The 16,500-nt window shown below is 56.4% G+C and overlaps 1 protein-coding gene across 1 annotated transcript; it reads right to left on the minus strand.

The window, feature by feature from the left end:
• Positions 1 to 1,013: 1,013 nt before the first annotated feature.
• Positions 1,014 to 9,906, minus strand: FKBP1A (FKBP prolyl isomerase 1A). Its single transcript, XM_071446953.1, has 5 exons — positions 9,753 to 9,906; positions 9,599 to 9,646; positions 3,884 to 3,996; positions 3,029 to 3,181; positions 1,014 to 2,045 (listed from the first exon to the last, which is right to left on the minus strand). Exons 1-4 carry the CDS (start codon positions 9,874 to 9,876, stop codon positions 3,053 to 3,055), a joined length of 414 nt encoding a protein of 137 aa, XP_071303054.1. The 5' UTR covers positions 9,877 to 9,906; the 3' UTR covers positions 1,014 to 2,045; positions 3,029 to 3,052.
• Positions 9,907 to 16,500: the final 6,594 nt, after the last annotated feature.

Here is a 16,500-nt window from a genome sequence, read left to right on the forward strand (position 1 = left end):
CAAAAAGCTTTGCAGGAAGAGACACACAAACTGGCCTCAAGCTTCCACCCAGAAACGGCCACAGCAAAGGACAGAGCAGGGTGCTGGTGCCCCCAAGCTCCTGTTCTGCTTAACTGAGCCACAGTTAAAGGCAGTGCTAATTCCTGCAGGGCCCTGTGCAGGCACTGGTGCTCCTGGATGCATCCCAATGGCTGAGCTGCTCCTGCTCCCTCCAGGACCCATTACACACAAACTTTGCTTGGCAGCTGGGACAGGCTGTGTTATTGATCGTGGCTGTGTTATCAGTTGTGGCACACTGATCAAAGGTTGTCAGCAGAGGAACAAGGCAGTGGTGCCTGAGCAGGTCCTACACACACAACACCCACAGCTACAGCAGCAAAACTCAAAGCAGGTGATGTGCTGTGCCCCATGTGCCATGTGCAGCTGTCAAAAACAACTGAAATAAATCCAGAAAGGTGCAAGGAAAGGCTTCCCTGGAGCTGCAAGGACCATGGGAACATGCACCCATCTATCCTTCATGCTTCCAGTCCAGGCTGAGTCACAGCCACAAGGGCATGAGGCTGTAAGGGCAATGCTTAACAGGTTATGGTAAGGCAATTAATTATGCAAATTCCAGCAGGCCACCATCACCTCCCCACAGAGCACAGGAGCCCCAGGCACCCTATTGTGCTCCCCAGCACCTGAGCCTCACACTAAGGCACAGCAGCACAACCCTGGCACAGCACTGCCTGAGCCTGACACTGCACCCTGCGACCCTGGCACAGCACCCAAAGCACCCCATGAGCCTGGCACTGCACCCTGTGACTCTGGCACAGCACCCAAAGCACCCCATGAGCCTGGCACAGCACCCTGTGACTCTGGCACAGCACCCAAAGCACCCCATGAGCCTGGCACAGCACCCCACGAGCCCAGAGCAGCACTCAGAGCACCCCAGAGAGCACCCCCTGAGCCCAGCCCAGCCCCTGCTGTGCTGAGCGACAGACGAGCGAGGGAAGAACCTCCAGACACAGGGCTGAGAAAAGCCAGCATAAAGCGTTTTTATTGCGATAATAAACTGGATACCTTTGTGCGGCGGAGAAGGAAGTGACTGGTGGGAATTTCTGTTACCAAGGGACTGGGCAGGGCAGAGGGAGGGGCACAGGGGACAGCTATGCGTCCTGTGAGACCAGGCAAGCAGCGATGACCAGCATCAGGTGGCAGGAGAGAATGGGCAGGTGTGCTCAGAGCAGGGACAACGGGGGGCTGATGGTTCCTTTCCATGGGGAAGAAGGAGGACAGAGGCGTTTTTGTTGAGTTGAGCCCCCGCCACCTCCCCTGCAGACAGCACCTTCCCTTTGTCCAGTTTTCCTTTTTCTTTAAAGAAAGCTCCATGCTACGGGATTTTCAGGGTGTGGTGGAGCTCTGGTGGAAACCCAACTCCCTAAATCCAAAAGTGGTCTGGAGGGGAAGGCAGGCCCACCATGAGATGGCAGGGTGAAGCAGGGGCAGGGCAGCCCTCCTTTCCCAGAGCAAACCCACAAGGCCTGCAGTGATGCTCCCCAGGGAGCAGGGAAAGGCCAGGCTCCCTCGCTGTCCCACTCCAGGCAGAATTCCTATAAACAATCCTAGTGCTACCTTGCTCTCTGCATCCCTTCAGCCCCAACAACCTCACTCTGCTATGGCTTTTGCAGCAGCAGCAATTTCTGGTTTGGAAACATCATAAATCTGCACCAAAACAAGTAACTAACAGGATTCCTTTTGTTCAAGTGACTCCTATCTAAGGTCAGCCCATCTGCGTGCTACTGGGAAAACGTAGTCTACACCTGGAACAAAAATAAGATTAAGAACTTGACCCAAAAAGAGTTGAGGTTTACGGTGTATAGTTTAAAAAGACATAAAAACACGATACAAGGAGGAAGAGTCAGACGCAAAGCTTAGTGACCAAAGGCATTCAATCAAGGTGTAAGGTTATACAATGAGTGTAGTGGACTATCAGGAAAAGCTCCGTACAAAGTCATGTGCACTCTTCTTGAAGCTGAGATTCTGGATTCCTCCATGTGCCAAACCTGTGTGGAGAGAGGAGAGGCAGTGTGACAGAGCTGCCTGCTGGACAAGGAGGGAATGTGCCCAGGGCACAGCAGCCTCCACACAAACCACACTGGGCCCTCAGAGCAGCAGTCAAGCCTTGATCGCAGGGGGGAGCACAGCCCCAACCCTGCCCACCCCGTGGGGACCCCACACCCCAGGGCAGAGCCCCACAGAATCACAGAATGGGCTGGGTTGGAAGGAACCTTAAAGACCCATCTTGTTTCAGCCTCCTGGCACAGGTAGGCACACTGTGCACTAGTTGCTCCAAGCCCCATCCAACCTGGCCTTGGACACTTCCAGGGATGGAGCAGCTGTAATTTCTCTGGACAGCCAGTGCCAGGGCTCCTCCAGCCACACAGGGAAGAATTTCTCCCTAATATCTGATGTAACCTTGCCCTCTGTCAGTGTGAAGCTTTTCTGCCTTGCCCTGTCACTTGAGGCCCTTGTGCAAAGTCCCTCTCCAGCTCTTCTGGAGCCTCTTTAGGCTCTGGAAGGTGCTCCAAGGTTTCCCCAGAGCCTTCTCTTCTCCTGGCTGAGCAACTCCAGCTCTCAGCCTGTCTCCATAGCAGAAGTGCTCCAACCCTTGGGTCATAGTCACTGCCTCCTGCCCACACCATCAGCCCCATGCCCTGGCAGCATGAGAGGCAGGAGGGGGTGTGGCAGCTGAGCCCCCTTGGTGCAACAACACTCAGAACCCAAGACACAAAGAACCAATGTGAACCTGCTCTGCCAGGCTGGGAACATTGCACGTAGCACTGCAGTGATCTGAACCCCAGCTCACCAGACTCCCAAGAGCAACTTCTACCCACAGCGAGAGACCTGCCCTGTCCTTATATTCCCCACTACATCCCACTCTCCCCTTGCCTCCATCCCACCTCCCCACACTGTCCCAAGATCAAACACAGGGGCCTTGAGCTGTCCTCAACCCACAGAGTCCCTGACAGAAGTTGCCCCTCCTTACCCGAGGACAGGGTGCTGGGATGGGTCATTCCAATTTCATGAGCTCCACGTCAAAAATCAGAGTGGCGTTTGGTGGGATGATCCCTGGGTGGCCAGTGGAGCCGTAGGCGTAGTCTGGGGAGATGGTCATCTTTGCCCGCTGACCAACGCTCATCTGGGGCAGGGACAGAAACACAGGGACATCAGGAGATGGGCACAACTGCCAGGTGGGTGACAGAGGAGGGACAAACACACCTGTCCCCACGGCTTTCCCTACACTGGGCAAGAGTACAGACTCAAAGCAGAGGAACAGGAAGAATGTCAGAGGGAAAAGGCAGGCAGCATGGGCTGGAAAATGAGCAGGGCTTGAGATGTCCTTCACAGGAGGACAGGCAGGGAATGCCAGGCCATTCCCTCCAGCCACCAGCACCCTTGTGTTTGTGCTGCCAGCACGGCACAGAGCGAGCAGTGTCACACGGGCAGGAACTGAAGCTGTGCTGTGCCCACAGCGTGGGATCACAGCCTGGAGCTGTGCTGTGCCCACCAGCCCTCCCCGTGCGTGGGCTCTGGAGCCCGGGAGGCCTGAGCGCTGCCGCCGTGCTCCTCCAGAGCAGAAATGTCACCGCTGAGTCACCGACGTGCCGTAGGTGTTGCTGGGGCCTGGCCCGGCTCCATTCCTGCCAGCTGGCAGGTGGCAATGCAGAAGGTGATATTCACACCCACACCTCCCAGCGCTGAGGGGGTGGAACAGGGGAATAAAATAAAGAAATAATAAAAGAGGGAATGAGCTGCATGCACACTGATTGCTGCCCACGCTGCAGCTCCCGGCGCGGCGCAGCCCAGCACGGGGAGCGCGAGGCAGAGGAGCTCCAGGCACCTGAGCGACTCCTTCCTCCCAGCCACGGATCACCTCCTGCTTGCCCATCACAAACTTGAACGGCTTGTTCCTGTCGCGGGAGGAATCAAACTTCTTCCCATCCTCCAGCATACCTGGGGAGACAGAGGGAGATGGTGATACAGGGACAGAGCCATGCACGCCAGCGTGAGATGCTGTGACCTGGCAGCCCGAGCAGGTGACAGGCACATGGCTCTGAGTCAAAGATATGTCTCAGCTTGTCCTCCTTTTCCCTGGGAAACACCTGTACAGGAGGGGAAACCCCTGTGGCATCACCCATCCTGGGGCAGGGAAGGATGACACTACTTAACTGTTTCACCAAGTGCTCCTCTGGCCAGGACCAAGGACTGACAGGGGAGCAGACGGATGGGGGAAGAAAATCTTGCCCACCTTGCAGCACCACCAACAGTCATTTATCATCAGACAGCAGGATCCAACCTTGTACTTCCCATCCCACCAGCAAACACACCTCTCACTCACCAGGCTTCTATCTTCAGGCACCCAAAACACTGATGACACTCCAGTGCTCCATCTGGAGGCTGTGATTGGCCTCCAGCCCTGCCTGTGCCCAGCTGATCTAAACCAAACCCTCCTGGACCCAGGAATGACGATGGGAGAGGCAGCACCAAGTGCTGGATGCATGTGCCTGGGGCAGCCCTCATTCCCCAGCACGGGCTGAGCCAGGCTGATATCCCCAGAGCTAAATATAACTCCCCAACATGAGCTAAGGAGGAATTTCCTCCCCTCCCTTGCTCCCTGCCTGACCTTCTTGGGGAATCTTGGAGCTGGCGCTGCCTTATAGGAGCAGTAACTCCACTAGTCAACTCCTGTAAGGCAGCTCCAGCTCTACATTAACACAGCCAGTGCCCTGTACAATAAACCCTGTGTGATAAGAGCACAATTAAGCTCCCTTCAACACTTCACTTCCCAAAACAGCCTGAAAATCCTGTTATCCTGACTGAAAACTGCTCTACAGTCTTGAAAAACCAAAGTTCCTCCGGATGGCATGGGGCAGATTGACTTCCTTTTGCCAGGGCATGTGTGCAAGGGAAAATGTGTCTGCGAAAAAGATGGGATAGGGGAGCTCAGCCTGCTTGCACGGTGACCAGAGGGAATGGCACATAGGGACCAGCAGCCACAGTGATGGGCAATGTTGTATGGAAAGAAGGGAATGGGAAAAAATACATCACTTTTGCAGGGGCAACAAGCACAAAGACCTGTGGGCTCCTCTCAGGGAGCAGAATTAAGTTTTTAATTTAACGGACAGCAAAAATCCCTTGTCCAGTCTGTCGAGCATCAGCTCAGCCGGTCACGCTGCAGCCCTGGACTTTGGAATAGCAAATCTGGAGTTCTCTCATTTCCTCCTTCCAGGATAAACCTCTTGTTGCTGAACCTGCTTCCAGCCCGCCTGGCACCGCTCCTCGCTCCCGCCCGGCAGCAGGGACAGGGCAGCCCATGCTGGCTGGCACCAGCAGCGCTGCCTGCCTGCGGCCCCAGCTGACCCCGACTCCGAGCCTTCCAGTGCAGCACTGGGCCGAGGTGGCTGAGGAGGGACAGAGAGGACAGCTCTGTGCCACCCTTCTCCCTGCACATCCACCAAGGAAAAACCCCAGGGGCCACACAGCGCAAGCCCCTGCTTGTCACAGCAAGCAGGGACTACTGGGATGCTCCCAGGGCATCTGAAGCCTGCAGAAGTGCATCCCATTCGATGTCCAGAGGCATCAGCAGCAGTGCAGGAGATGCTGCCAACCTTGCACAGGAGTGGATGGCACTGCCTGACTCCACTGCCAAGCTCACCTGTCCCAATCCAGCCTCAGGAAGTGTTTCAGAGCTGGCAGCTCCCTGGCTGCAGAAGAGAGGGATTGGTGGACTATGCTTGGTTGCAGCAGCCTGAGGGATCGATCACTCAGCTCTCTCGAACCAGGATGGAGAAGGTCATATGTGGGAGCCTGGCCATGCTCCCCCACCATGCCAGAGGGGAAAACAAAGAGGCTCCAATTCTTCAGAGACTGCATCCTCATCTCAGGCACTTTGTCTGCCCACAAGCCTCCTGGGAGACTTCTCCAGCCCTGGACAAGTATGAGCAACCATTTCCTCATCCCTGCCATCCCTGAGCAAGGAGATAACGAGATCTTAAAGATATTATGGAGGAAAAGCATCCTCTGGCAAAAGCAGCTACCCCAGCAGAGCTCAGGAGCAGCAGACAGCCCCTGGCACACCCCAGCTTATCCAAACCCCTGACAGGGCTCTGTGCTTGTCACCCCTGGTCCTGCAAGAAGGGCAGAGCTCACACAAGTGGATTATAGAGACCCACTTGCCCTGGCTCCCACCCAGAAAAATTTGAGCCCCCAGAGATCCCAGCTGGTCTACACAGACCCCAAGGTGTCTCAGGGAATCACAGCGAGGAAAAACAGAGAGCCCTACAGCTCAGCCATGGGATGGAGTGGGGGCTCTGGAGCACAGCCCCAGCCCCAGTGGGGCAGCGTGGCCCTGCCAGGTCTCTGCCACACTTGGCAGGCAGGAGCTGGGAGACGCCGGCTGCAACGTGCGACTTGGCTCCGGGCCCCCCTGGGCGGGCAGAGGCGGCCGGGAGCGGTGCTGGAGCAGGCACAGCCAGCCCTGGGACAAACCTGCCGGGTCGGGTTCTGCCGGGGGAGCCCCACCCGCACCCCCTCCATCCCCTCCTCGGTGCTGATCCCTGGCACGGCCATTGCCCAGGGGCTCCGGCACAGAGCCAGCCTCCCAAGGAGAGACAGGAAGAGACCAGAGCAGTGGGGCAGGCACCTCTGCTCCACCTGGGACAGGATGCAAAACCCTTCCCAGAAGCCCTGGAATACCCAGGATGCTCCAAACCCCCGCTCAGGGCAGGGATGCCTGGATGAGGTTCAATCCTGCCTCCACCAGCACTCCCCATCACTGAAGCCCACCCCATTATCACCCACAGCTGGGTGGGGAGAGGGCTCTGCCCACCATTCTTGAGGCCTGGCAGGACAGAGGACTCCAGCACAGGCAGGGAAGGGGGTGCAGGAGACGGCACTGAGCTCCCAGAGTTGCCACAACCCATGGACCGGCAGTCGCAGGCCTTGGGGGGAAACACCTCCTGACCACAGGATGTTTGCTGAGCAGCGGGAGAGCATTGGAGGGCAGCACCACTTGGCCATTCTATGTCAGACTTGTTCATGTCCTGGCACTCCCCAGAATGACTACAGCCCCCCACTTCCCCTCCTGAAGCACAGGGGGGTGCCCACAGCCAGTCTCCCCTGGCAGCAGCACTGCAGGACCCCCAGCTGCACAGCAGTCCCACTCTGCTCCCTGCTCTGACTCAGGGGGGCTTAGCTCTGTTGGCCCCCAATCCACATCGTCTCCGCACTGATTCACTCCCACACTCCCTTCCATTCCATGCCAGTTGCTGCAAGTAAAGTGTGCTGAACACACTGGGTGCATCAGGGAACTTGATTTAGTCCCTCTAAGAGCCCTACGTAGCAGATTTCACATCAAAGGCTCTCCACAAAAAGACCCAAGACCTGGAAGGAAGGAGGGGGAACAAGTTCAATTTCACCAGCTCTCCCCATACATTTCCATCTTTGCAACCCCAGCATAAGCAACTGGCATCTCCAAGGAGGTTGCTGTTCTCTCCACCTCTTTCCTCTGCACTGCCCTCCTGCACCAGGGCTGTCTGTCCATTCTGGGATGCTCTTAGCAGGACCATGTCCCATGGAGCAGGAGCCTGGGCACAGGCAGAAGCAGCACCAGCTGCTGGCTGACCAAGCTGGCTCCCCACAGTCCCTCACCCTTGGATCACTGTTTTTTTTTCCCCAAATGGTTTTTACTCAAACCACTGTGCATCCATAACCCAGCACAGGGAGATCTGCCTCCTGCACACCACAGGCTGGATCTTCCCAGCACTGGAGCAAAGGGCAGCTGGGGACGGAGCCAAGGCAGGCTCTGGAAGGAGTCCTGGAGCTCAGCACCTCCAGCACTGCACTCTGCCACCATCCCTGATGCTGCTCTGGGATCAGGAGTGCTGCAACCGGGCTGGGAATCAAAGGTTTGTAAGGTTTCCCGAGAGCCAAGCCCCGCTCTGTCTCTGGCAGAGCCAGCTGCAGGAACTGCGCTGCCGACGCAGGGAAATGGCATCGGGGCCTGGAGGTGTTTGATTCCTGCTGCCTGCCCAGGCGGGGGGGCAGGAGCTGCCTGCAGACGGAACGGGGGTGGGGATAAAGGACAAATGGAGACAATAATAACAAAAAAACAAAATAAAGGAAATTAGAGAACGTCTCCCAGGCGCAGCACATCACTGCTGCTGGGGAGGGTTCGTTGTGAGCAAGTCACCACGTAGCACTTTGCCTGAAGAACCATGACGTGGGGGACAGGATGCTAGTGACCCTCAAACAGCTCTGCCGGAGTGGGGGACAGGGCTGGGGAGAGCAGCCAAGCTCCAGCAGCGCCGCAGGAGGGGAGAGCCGGCACAGGGAGCCGGAGGGTTGGGAGTCGGAAGGGCTGGCAGGCAGCAGGACTGGCCCACCGGGAGCCACTTGAATGCCTGCCAGCCTCTCTTTGTTCTTCCACCGGCGGAGGAAACGGGGCGGCCGGGCAGACCAAGCTGCTTCCTCTCCCTGCTGACGAGGGAACGGGAAGGACGGGGGAGATGGAGGAGCAGCAGATGGGCTGGATGCCCGCCGAGCCCTCCCAGCAGGCCGGGCCCCGTTCTGCAGAGAGGAGCAACCCCAGCCCCCCAAGGGGAGCAAGGGGAGGCGGAAAACGCTGGGGCGGGAAGGGGAATTGGTTATTAGCAAAAACAGTCACAAATGAGTCATTAACTCGTTTTCACCACGCCGTTGAGCCAACGCTGTACAAAAGGTAGCCCAGGGGGACAAGAGCCCCCAGCGTGATCCCCAAAGCATTTTTGGGGTCCTAAGATTCGTTTCTTTCCCCACCCAGCTAGCAGAAGACTGCTGGAGGACATGACCCTCGCTGGCTTTGGGGCAGCCCCTCATCAAAGCACTACCCCGACCACTCAACAGCGCCCTGATTACCCGCACAGGGGTCCCCCAAAAAACCCAAGGATGCAGGTCTGGGGTGGCCCCACGGGTAGCCCTGGTGTCACCTCACAATGGCGAAGGGACTGGGGCAGGACTGGGGCGGGGGACTGCACTCCTGCAGGGAGCTGTGGCAGGAGGGACCCCGCTCTGAAGAAGCAGACCCCAAAGCTGCCGGGGAGCCCATAAGGGCTTCGTGGAGCCCATAAGGGCTCCGGGCCCGGCCGCCCCACAGCCCACGGGTCCCGGCTGCCCTGAGACCCCCGGGACTCCACCCAGCGTGCCCCTGCCTGCGCCCCGGGTCCCCTCTGGGTCGTTCCCCGGTGCACCCCCGAAAGAAGGCTGGATACGCGTGGGAAAGGCCCCTCCATTGAAAAGGCTGCGGGAAAGACGGGGACAACGGGGCCTCCCCACGGCCACGGGGCAGCGACAGGACCTCCATCCCCCGCCCGGGGGCTCATCCGCGCCCCCTGGGAAAGGCCCCCGAGGCGACCCGGACCCCCCTCCTCCCCATGGAGCGCCGCGGCCCATCCGAGCCGCCGCGCCCGGGGTCCCTGCAGGCAGCCGAGGGCGGGGGGGCTGGCAGGCCCCGCTCCGCCGGTGTCCGGGCCGGTCCGACCCTCCCGCCCCTCCGCTCCCGGGCTCGCCCCGCACTCACCCGTGTAGTGCACCACGCAGGTCTGGCCGCGCTTGGGGAACGTCCGCCCTGCGGAGAGACACGCGCCATCACCCCGCGGCACCGGGACCCGCACCGGGAGCCGCGGGGAGGGCAGGGAGAAGGGGTGGGGGGGAGCGGGCTCGCCGTGGCTCACCGTCGCCGGGGGCGATGGTCTCCACATGCACGCCCATGCCGGTGCCGGTGCCGCTCGCACCCGCAGCGCCCGCAGCCCGACGGAGGAGGGGCCGCGTGTGCGCAGCCGCGGCGGTCACCGCCATAGAGCCCGCCCGTCACTTCCATAGATCCCGCCCGGCCTTCCACAGATCCCGCCCGGCGGTGCCGCCCTGGCCGCCGCCATCTTCCGCCCCCCCGCCCCGCCGCCATCTCGGCACCGCGCGGTTGCCGGGGGAACGCGGGCCCGGCCGTGAGGGACCCTCGGGGCGCGGCGCCCTGCGCGCTTCGCCCCCGTATCGCCATTTCCAGCCTGCACAGCCCCGGGGTGCCTGCCCACCCCAGAATGAGTGAGGTTGGAAATGGCCTCTGAGATCTGCGAGTTCAGCCTCTGACCCAACACCACCATGTCAGCTACAGCAGGGCACTGAGCGCCATGTCCAGCCTTTCCTTAAACACCTCCAGGGACGGTGACTCCATCACCTGTCTGGGTAGCCCATTCCAAAGTCTGATCACCCTTCTTGTGAAGGAATGTCACCTAATGTCCAATGTAAACCTCCCCTGGTGCATCTTAAAACCATGTCCTCTCATCCTGCAGCCAGGTGGGGGTCAGGCTCTGCTCCCAGGGACAAGGGACACGACAAGAAAAAATGGCTCAAGTTGTGCCCGAGGAGGTTTAGATTGGATATTGAGGAAAATTTGTTGAAAAGAATGATCAGACACTGGCACAGGCTGTGCAGGGCAGTGGAGTCGCCATCCCTGAAGGAATTTAAAAGACGTGTGGATGTGGCACCTGGGGACATGGTTTAGTGTTGGCCTTGGTCATGCTGGGACCTGATGATCTTAAATATCTTTTCCAAACATAATGATTCTGTGATTAATGCTGCTCCCCACTGTGCAGATGGAGGTCAGTGCTGGCCCCGCATTGCTGGGACAGGCTCAGCAGAAGATATGCAGGTTTGAACAATCCCACACTCAAAAGGACTTTTTTTCTGGTACAGCAGCAACTATTTTGGTCAAAAAAAGAATCACTCCAGGCACAGGATTTTTGCCTCAAAGTGTCCTATTTCTTTACTTCAAGGAGGTGAACTTGAGCCTCCACAAGGGAACAGAGAATTTCCAAGGACAGCCAAGAGACTAATAAAAAGCCAGGATTCTCAGCAAGTGCATTAAAATGGGACACAAGAGGAGGAGGCTCTTAAAATAACAGATAATAGCATGAAGCAAGTTGTAATTGCTTGTGTCCCTTGCTTGTATCTTTTAAATACTGAAATACCAAGGGTGGGGTTTTTTTCTTGTTTGATGCCATAGCATTATGTTTTACATTAAAGCTCCAACACACTGAAAGTGCCAGTGGTCCCTGACTTTCCACATCAGGAGGGCAGATATGTGAGGCTGTGAGTCAAGGTGAAAAAAACCAGGGTATAAAAAGGGGCATGTTCTCATCCCTACTTAGTAATGCTGTCTTTGCTGCGAGCTGGGCCTGCTCTCTCTACAAGAACTAGTGATAAACAAGGACCTGAAAGGGGAAAATGCTGCTGGATGTAAGCCCACGCTGGAGCCCTTGCCTCCCTGGCACAGGCATGCTTGCACACGTCAGGCACAACAGCTCTTGCTCTGGGTGGAGTGTTTTGGTTCGTTTTGGGGTTTTTTTCAGTCTCTGGCATAACCTGCTCATCTTACCAGCAGCAAGGTCACTGCAACAAGCAGTGTTTCAATGGGGGCAAGGAGCTCAGCCAGGTTTGACCAGCCCCTCCCTGCTCAGGGTCCAGCTGATCAGACCCAGGAGCGGTCCAGGTCACATTCTGGTGCCTAAACTCTTTAGAAAGCACAAAGGCTTAAAAACTAGTGAATTCTGCCCCAATCATTCCCTGCCCTCAGGATCATCCGCTGACAGAACTCACAAAGTCAGAAATGCCAGAAATGTCAGAAAGAGGGACAAGCGTGACCATTGAGATTTAATACTGTAAAAAATAAAAGGGACATTATTTGAGCTACAGAAACACCACCCCAGGCAGCAGTGGGCTGGCAGGCACCACACACACCAGCAGCTGCGGATTTGCTGGAGGGAAGGATGGATCCACAGATGGATCTGGGCAGGCTGAATCGATGGTCCAAGGCCAAAGGTATGAGATTCAACAAGGACAAGTGCCAGGTCCTGCCCTCAGGTCACAGCAACCACACACAGTGCTCCAGATTTGGGACAAAGTGGCTGGAAATCTGGGAAGAAATCTGAGGGTGCTGAACAGCAGCAGCTGAACATGAGCTTGTGTATGCTAGGATGGACAAGAAGGGCAATGGCACCTGGATGAGCAATAGTGTGGCCAGCAGGACCAGGGCACTGACCCTGCTCCTGTACTGTTCCTAAACCCAGAGGCAGCCAGACTGGAAGTGAGGCAGTGGCAGAGTGCAGTGCATCCCAACACCTGACCAGGCTGAGCCAGGTGATCCCAAGGAAGAGCCTTCACTCTCCAGAAAACTAAACAACAATAAAGGAAAAAAAAAAAAAAAACCAACAAACCATGAGGTTCTTTGTGCATCAGAGAAATGGTTTTGAAGCAGGGCTGCTGTGACCATCCTGACACTGCTCTCAAACACCATCACCCCCCCTGATTGCAGTGCTGCACCATGAGACTTAAGGCTTTGCATTAATTCATCGCACAACTGGGGAGCAATTTGCTCAAATCCTACCAGTGTGCACCAGACTGGAGAGCTGCAAGGTCACCCGACGGTCAGATCCAGCTCCAGCCCTAAAAATAACCAGCCTCCCTCTCTGGCTGTGCACAAGGCTGAGCCCAGCCCAGCAGCACAGCCCCAGGATGGCTGATTTCCCCCCTCTCCCCCCACTGCCCCCTCACTGTTGCCAGGAGAGATGTGGGGGTGCCAGCAGCTTTGAAGATGCTGCTGTGGGAGATGTAGCTATGGGCTACGATTTAAAAGTTCAGCCCTTCTTGAAATTCATTTGACACTTCTTCCATAACCTCCCAACCTGTCAAAACCCAGGACAAGCTGCCAACCCCTCCCAGCTGCTGACTGGAGGCAGTACAGCCCATTCTCTCCTGTTTTCCCAGAAGAGACTCAGGTGACATGGCTCAGGCAGGTGGACAGAGCTGGCTCCCACCCCCCTGCTGCCAGGTGTTGTTTCTGCTCATGCTTTAACCCACTGCTGGCTTCAACTTCACCTTTGTTCGAAGAAATTCTAAACCTTTCCCCATGAAAGGGCAGTCTGAGCACAAAGACATCCACTATCTCAACAGTATTTTCCCTAAAAACTGATCAAAAATAGTTTCCTCTCAAAAACAACTTCTGTGTTGCTTGTGTTCCCACAGGCTAAGTGACACCTCCACACCCTGAGGTCTCAGTGCTGCTCTGGGGCTGGTGGGGGCCCTTCCTCCCAGCACTGCAGCCTAAAGGAAACCATAGATCTGCCTTGCCCAGGTCTGTCAGGACCTGCCAGGCCAACCCCTGGAAGAAGCTCTGGTGAGGTGGCAGGATGGGGGCTGCAGCAGGACCCCCTCCAGCTGGGAGAAGGAGGGGTTTGGGACACAAAGCAGGCCTATGGGACAGGGAACAGGGAGCAACAGGAAGCAATGACTTTCCCCCACAGCAGCACATCCTGACAGAGCAGCAAATCCGTGTCTGGATGAGCTCAGCCTCTCCAGCCCGAGTTTATTCCCAGCTGCCACACTCTACCTGACGTGGGTTAACAGGAACCCAAGCACTCATGAAACCTGGTGAGAAGCCAGGCAGGGGTAGGACAATGGCTTCAAACTGCATCCATCCCTCCCAGAACCCAGCTGCAGCTCTCACAGGCTCTGTTCCAGGTCCCTTCCTGGGGAGGCTGGGACTCCCCAGCTGGCTGTGCCCCATCCCTTGCAGCACAGGATGGTGTGTGAGACAGTCAGCCCCAGGCACCATGCTCCTGCAGTCTGGAAGGAGCTGTACCTGAACAGGTGCTACAGGAATGTCAGGGAGGCAGGGTAGGGATCACACCATGCTGTAGCATGGACCTGGACAGCACAGAGCTTGGAACAGCCCTGAGGAGGAAGCACAGAGCTGGGCAGATGCGACCCTCAGATAAGGTGGTCACACTGCTCCTTGCACAAGCTGAGCTACCCAGTACAGCCTCTTCCCCAACCTCCAAACCACAGCCCTGCTACTGTGAGATCAAGGTCTGTGAGAGGAAGCAGTAACATCTGAGAGAAAACCTAATGTCTGAGTTTCTAACATCTCTTATTTTCTTGCTTAAGTGCTTCAAGTCCTTGCCCTGAAGCAGAGCCCCGGGCCAGCAGTGACCCTCTGCATGCCTCCAGCCCCGAGTTAGAGCCTGGAGAAGTGCTGCTGGCACAATTGACTCTCTATGTCCCACCACGCTGGCTTCTCAGAGCACCGAATCCCTCAAAAACCTCACCTCCCAGTGCAGTGTCCCAGCTGCCTCCCTGTGCTACCACTCAAGGAATTTAAACACGGCAAAGACCCTCTTGAGGTATCTTCATGGACATTCACCATGGGACCAGCTTTTTGCTGTATTTTCTCCTTGGGCTCTTGCTGACCAGGAAGTCAGTAGCAGACTGCACCCCAGTGTCTTCCAAGGAAAATGATCAAAGCGATGTGGAACGGCTCCAACTGGGAGGGGGGAAAGGGAAACAACAGTTTGAAAGGGAAAGAAGTCCTGGGGGAAGGCTGTGAGCAGCAGCATGATGCAGCTTGTTCCAGTCAGTGTTTCATCTGCATTCCCTGGACACCCCTCCAAGTGTTGAAATGGCCCAGAAACATCTCCACCACCAATATTTACAATCATGTGATTCTGATCCAGTTTGAATGCATTCCTGATGGCTTTCAGCTACCTATCAAACTCCACCTTTGCCCCAGACTGCTGAGCCCCTCTGCAGGTAACCCCATCTCATGTGGACACTCACCTGCACAACATCCAGCCGGAAGAAAAACCACAGGGCATTGCCTGTCATCTGGTGGGGAATGGCCCAGCAACAGAGCAAACCTTTGTGCAGAGAGCAGCCCTGGCTTCTCCTGCAGCTGAGACTCCAGGGAACAATCCCCCCTTAGAAATGACATACACCTCTGGCTGACAGCTAAACTACAGCTGCTGCTTCTCTCCGAGGCTGATTTAACCCCAAGTGATGTCATGGCCCCCCAGGACAAGCATACCTGTCCTTGGCCGGACATTGCTCCACCTGACAGCCACACACAAGCTGCTCATGGCACTTGAGGTGCTGTGGGGCGCTTCCCCAGCTGCTGGAGTCTCGCTGGTCAGCGTGCAGTGCTTCCAACACACAACCCTCCCTTGGGCCAGCCTGGATCCCCAGGTCCTGCTCAGTGGTGTTCCATGATCTTTAGCCTTCTGAGTCTCTTGCACAGCAAATTTAAGGAATCAGGCACATTGGCAGCCTCTTTTCCTGCTCCAACTCGGTGTTGGAGGGTGGTGAGGCACTGGCACAGAGATGTTGTTGATGCCCCATCCCTCGAATTTTTCAAGGCCAGGTTGGGTGGGGTTTGGCACAGTCTGGTCTGATGGAAGGTGTCCCTGCCCATGGCAGCAGTTGGAATGAGATAAGCATTAAGGTCTGTTTCAAACCAAACCTTTCTCTGATCCCACACCCATTCCTCCACCAGCCAGAGCTCCAAGGCAAAAGCTGATCAGTGAGCATCTGTGTCATTTGCTCCTCTTGGGCTTGTCTTGTCAACAGGGTCACATCTCTGGTGTTTCCCCTGATTCTCCTCAAGGCATATTTGCAGGAGATGAGAGGCTGCTAACAAATGAGACACTGATCTAATTGAGGCACAGTGCTCTGCTGAGCTCTGACATTGTCCTTTCCTGTTCTATTGAACCACGATCCAGTGCCTCAAGTTCTGTAACATTAAAAAGTATAAATTGCATCAGGCTTAAAGTGACTGTAATGTAGGCAGTGAGGAGAGAGACTGCAAAGACCAAAGCCCAGGGGATTTCTACAGATCAGCAAGGGAAGCACAAGGAATGTTTCAGCAAGCAGGAAAAGGGCTGATGGCAAAAGCTCTCTTTTATTTGGTTGTGGTTAACTTCAGTAAACACCACATGGATCCTCAAGTATCTGGCAAGTTCCCAGAGGCAACTTACAGCACTGACTTCCCCCCAGCCCCAAACTGAATTTGCTATCTAGTGTGATACACCTCAGCATCAAACAAGACCAGGAGTATCCTGTGGGATTCAGGCTAAGGCCACATTGAGAGTGGACAGCTCATCCAGGCTCGGCTGGAGCAGTGTGTAGCCTTGGTGACACTCGCTCTCCTACAAGCAGACCTGTCCTGAGGCCATTCTGTCAGGACAGTGCAGACCAGGGCTGAGCTCCCCTCTCAGCACAGGCCACCCTGGATGATGCTCAGGGCTGACAGGCTCGTGAGCACCTCGGGTTCTTGGTCACACCACGTTTCAGCTTTCCTGATCCCTGAGCAGCTCCAGTGCAGCAGGTGGGCTCTGTCCTGCACTCAGAAAATCCACAGCACCTTTTGAAGGACAGAGAAGGCTTCCTTGCCCTGTGGGGCACACAGCCATCTCAGGCACCAGGCCTGGTTCAGAGAGAGCTGTAAAAGGCTGTGAGCTCCTCCAGAAGAGCCCTGCAGAGAGTGAGGAGGGATGAACACTGGGCATAGGGCTGTGCAAGAGGCTGGGCTGAAGGACAGGCTGCAGCATCACATGGACAGCTGGAGAACCAGGAAAATGAGTCAAGGAATGCCTC

The sequence above is a fragment of the Agelaius tricolor genome, unplaced genomic scaffold (assembly GCF_023055355.1).
Source record: "Agelaius tricolor isolate 1412-34295 unplaced genomic scaffold, bAgeTri1.0.p SCAF_23, whole genome shotgun sequence".
In the NCBI taxonomy this organism is placed as follows: domain Eukaryota; kingdom Metazoa; phylum Chordata; class Aves; order Passeriformes; family Icteridae; genus Agelaius; species Agelaius tricolor.